This window comes from Vulpes vulpes, chromosome 1 (genome assembly GCF_048418805.1).
Source record: "Vulpes vulpes isolate BD-2025 chromosome 1, VulVul3, whole genome shotgun sequence".
In the NCBI taxonomy this organism is placed as follows: Eukaryota; Metazoa; Chordata; class Mammalia; order Carnivora; family Canidae; genus Vulpes; species Vulpes vulpes.
In genome coordinates, this window is record NC_132780.1 from 26,203,995 (window position 1) to 26,206,164 (window position 2,170).

The 2,170-nt window shown below is 73.1% G+C and overlaps 1 protein-coding gene across 1 annotated transcript; it reads left to right on the forward strand.

The window, feature by feature from the left end:
• Positions 1-28: 28 nt before the first annotated feature.
• Positions 29-1,869, forward strand: GADD45G (growth arrest and DNA damage inducible gamma). The gene is made up of 4 exons (XM_072761263.1): positions 29-465; positions 654-755; positions 881-1,094; positions 1,216-1,869. The coding sequence occupies exons 1-4, from the start codon at positions 413-415 to the stop codon at positions 1,324-1,326; spliced, it is 480 nt and encodes a 159-aa protein (XP_072617364.1). The 5' UTR covers positions 29-412; the 3' UTR covers positions 1,327-1,869.
• The last annotated feature ends 301 nt before the right edge of the window (positions 1,870-2,170 follow it).

Sequence of the window (2,170 nt, forward strand, 5' to 3'; positions counted from 1 at the left end):
CTTTTTTTTTTTTTTTTTAACTTTTTCCTTTTAAGGACTTGAAACAACAAAAAGGCGAGTGAAATCTGCAGGCTCCCGTCTGCCTGGTAACACGCCGACAAAAGCGGCAGATTTGAGGCATTGTCATCCCCCGCACCCCTCCCCACGTGGCCTTCTGGCACGAGCCGCGGCGGCCGCCTCATTTGCATCAGAAAGCGGGCGCCGGCCAATGGGCGCGCAGCCTCGGGCCAGCTGGCGGCGCCCGGGCCCGGCCTATATAGGGGCGCGCGGCGCGCCGGGGCCACTCGCCATCCGTGCGCTCCCCGCTCCCCGCTCCCCGCTCCCCGCTCCCCTGCCCGGCCTCCGCCGCTCCGCCGCTCGCGTGCGCGCCGCTCGCTGCCTGCGTGGATAACCCGCTGCTCCCGACCGCACCATGACTCTGGAGGAGATCCGAGGCCAAGACGCGGTCCCCGAGAGCACCGCCAGGTGGGTCTGCGCGGGGCGCCGGTGGCCGTGCGGCTGCAGCGGGTCGGGCGGCCGCCTGGGGCCCGCCGGGTGGGGAGCTCGCTGGGCGGGGGCGCGGACGGGAGCGTCCGCGGGGCCGGGTCGCCGCAGGGCTGGGGCTGGGGGTCCCTGGCCGCTCCCCGCGCGCTCACGGCGCTGGCTCCCCGCAGGATGCAGGGCGCCGGGAAGGCCCTCCACGAGCTGCTGCTGTCCGCGCAGCGCCAGGGCTGCCTCACCGCCGGCGTCTACGAGTCCGCCAAAGTCCTGAATGTGTGAGTGTGGCCGCGGCCGCGGTGGGGTGGCCGGGGCGGCGGCGGCGGCGGCGGCGGGGTCCGGGGGCGGCGGGGCCCCGGCTGGCCGGCCCGCCCTCACCGCCCCCCCGCCCGCGCCCGCGCAGGGACCCCGACAACGTGACCTTCTGCGTGCTGGCCGCCGACGCGGAGGACGAGGGCGACATCGCGCTCCAGATCCACTTCACGCTGATCCAGGCGTTCTGCTGCGAGAACGACATAGACATCGTGCGCGTGGGCGACGTGCAGAGGCTGGCGGCGATCGTGGGCGCGGGCGACGAGGCGGCCGCCGCGGGGGACCTGCACTGCATCCTCATCTCGGTGAGTGTGGCCTCGCCGGCGTCGCCCGCCCCGCCCCGCCCCGCCCCGCCCCCGCGCCCCCCGCGCCCCCCGCGCCCCCCGCGCCGCGGCCGGCCGGGCTGACCTCTGCGCCCTCCCGCAGAACCCCAATGAGGACGCGTGGAAGGACCCCGCCTTGGAGAAGCTCAGCGTGTTCTGCGAGGAGAGCCGCAGCGTCAACGACTGGGTGCCCAGCATCACCCTCCCCGAGTGACCGCGCGGAGGGGGCCTTGGTCTGATCGACGACGTGGTGGCACCGGGGCGCCTAGCGCGCGCCGGCTCTGTGGATGCGCCCTCGGAGCGCGCGGGCCCGGAGAGCTGCGCGGAGAGCGGCGAGGAGCGCGGCCCCTGCAGGAGGGCCCGGCGGCGGGCGCGCGGGGGCGCGGGGGCGGGCCGGCCCCCAGCCCGGGACTCCGCGAGTGTGGACTCCGCGAGTGTGGACTCCGCGAGTGTGGGCGGCGGCGGCCTGCCCGGGAAGGCCGGAGGCGGGCCGTGGGCCCCGGGCCGGGAAGGCCGGACCGGCCGGGCGGGCGTGACTCAGCAGCCTGCGCTCTGCGCAGGAAGGAGGGGAGAGGCCAGGCAGGCGAGGCCTGGGCTCCGGACTCTGGACTCGGACGGCTACAGGAGCTCCGACCACGGAGCGGAGCGGCCTGCGCCGCTGTTGCCAAGCGGACGGGGCGATGCTCCGGTTTCTAGAGGATTCTGCGGCTGCAGCTTTGGAGTTTTGCTTTTTGAACAATAAACTAACTGAAACAGACTTCTTCTCTTTCTTGAGGGTAGAGGGCCCCTGTCGGAGGGGAGGTGGTGTGCAGGGCCCCAGGCGGTCCCGGACGCCCCGGCGGGCACCTACTCCGTGGCCCCGCGGGGCTGAGTGCGCGCGGAGTGGGGGAGGGGACGCTGGCGAGAACTTGAGCCCTGCCCCCAGTTCTCTTTTTAGGGAAAGACTTTTGAACTTGCAAGACAGGAGCACGCTTGCGATAAGACATCGCCGCAGGAGCTCCAGGCTGGCCCTCCGGCCGATAACAGCCGCCTCTCCCTCCCCTCCCCTCCCCTCCCCT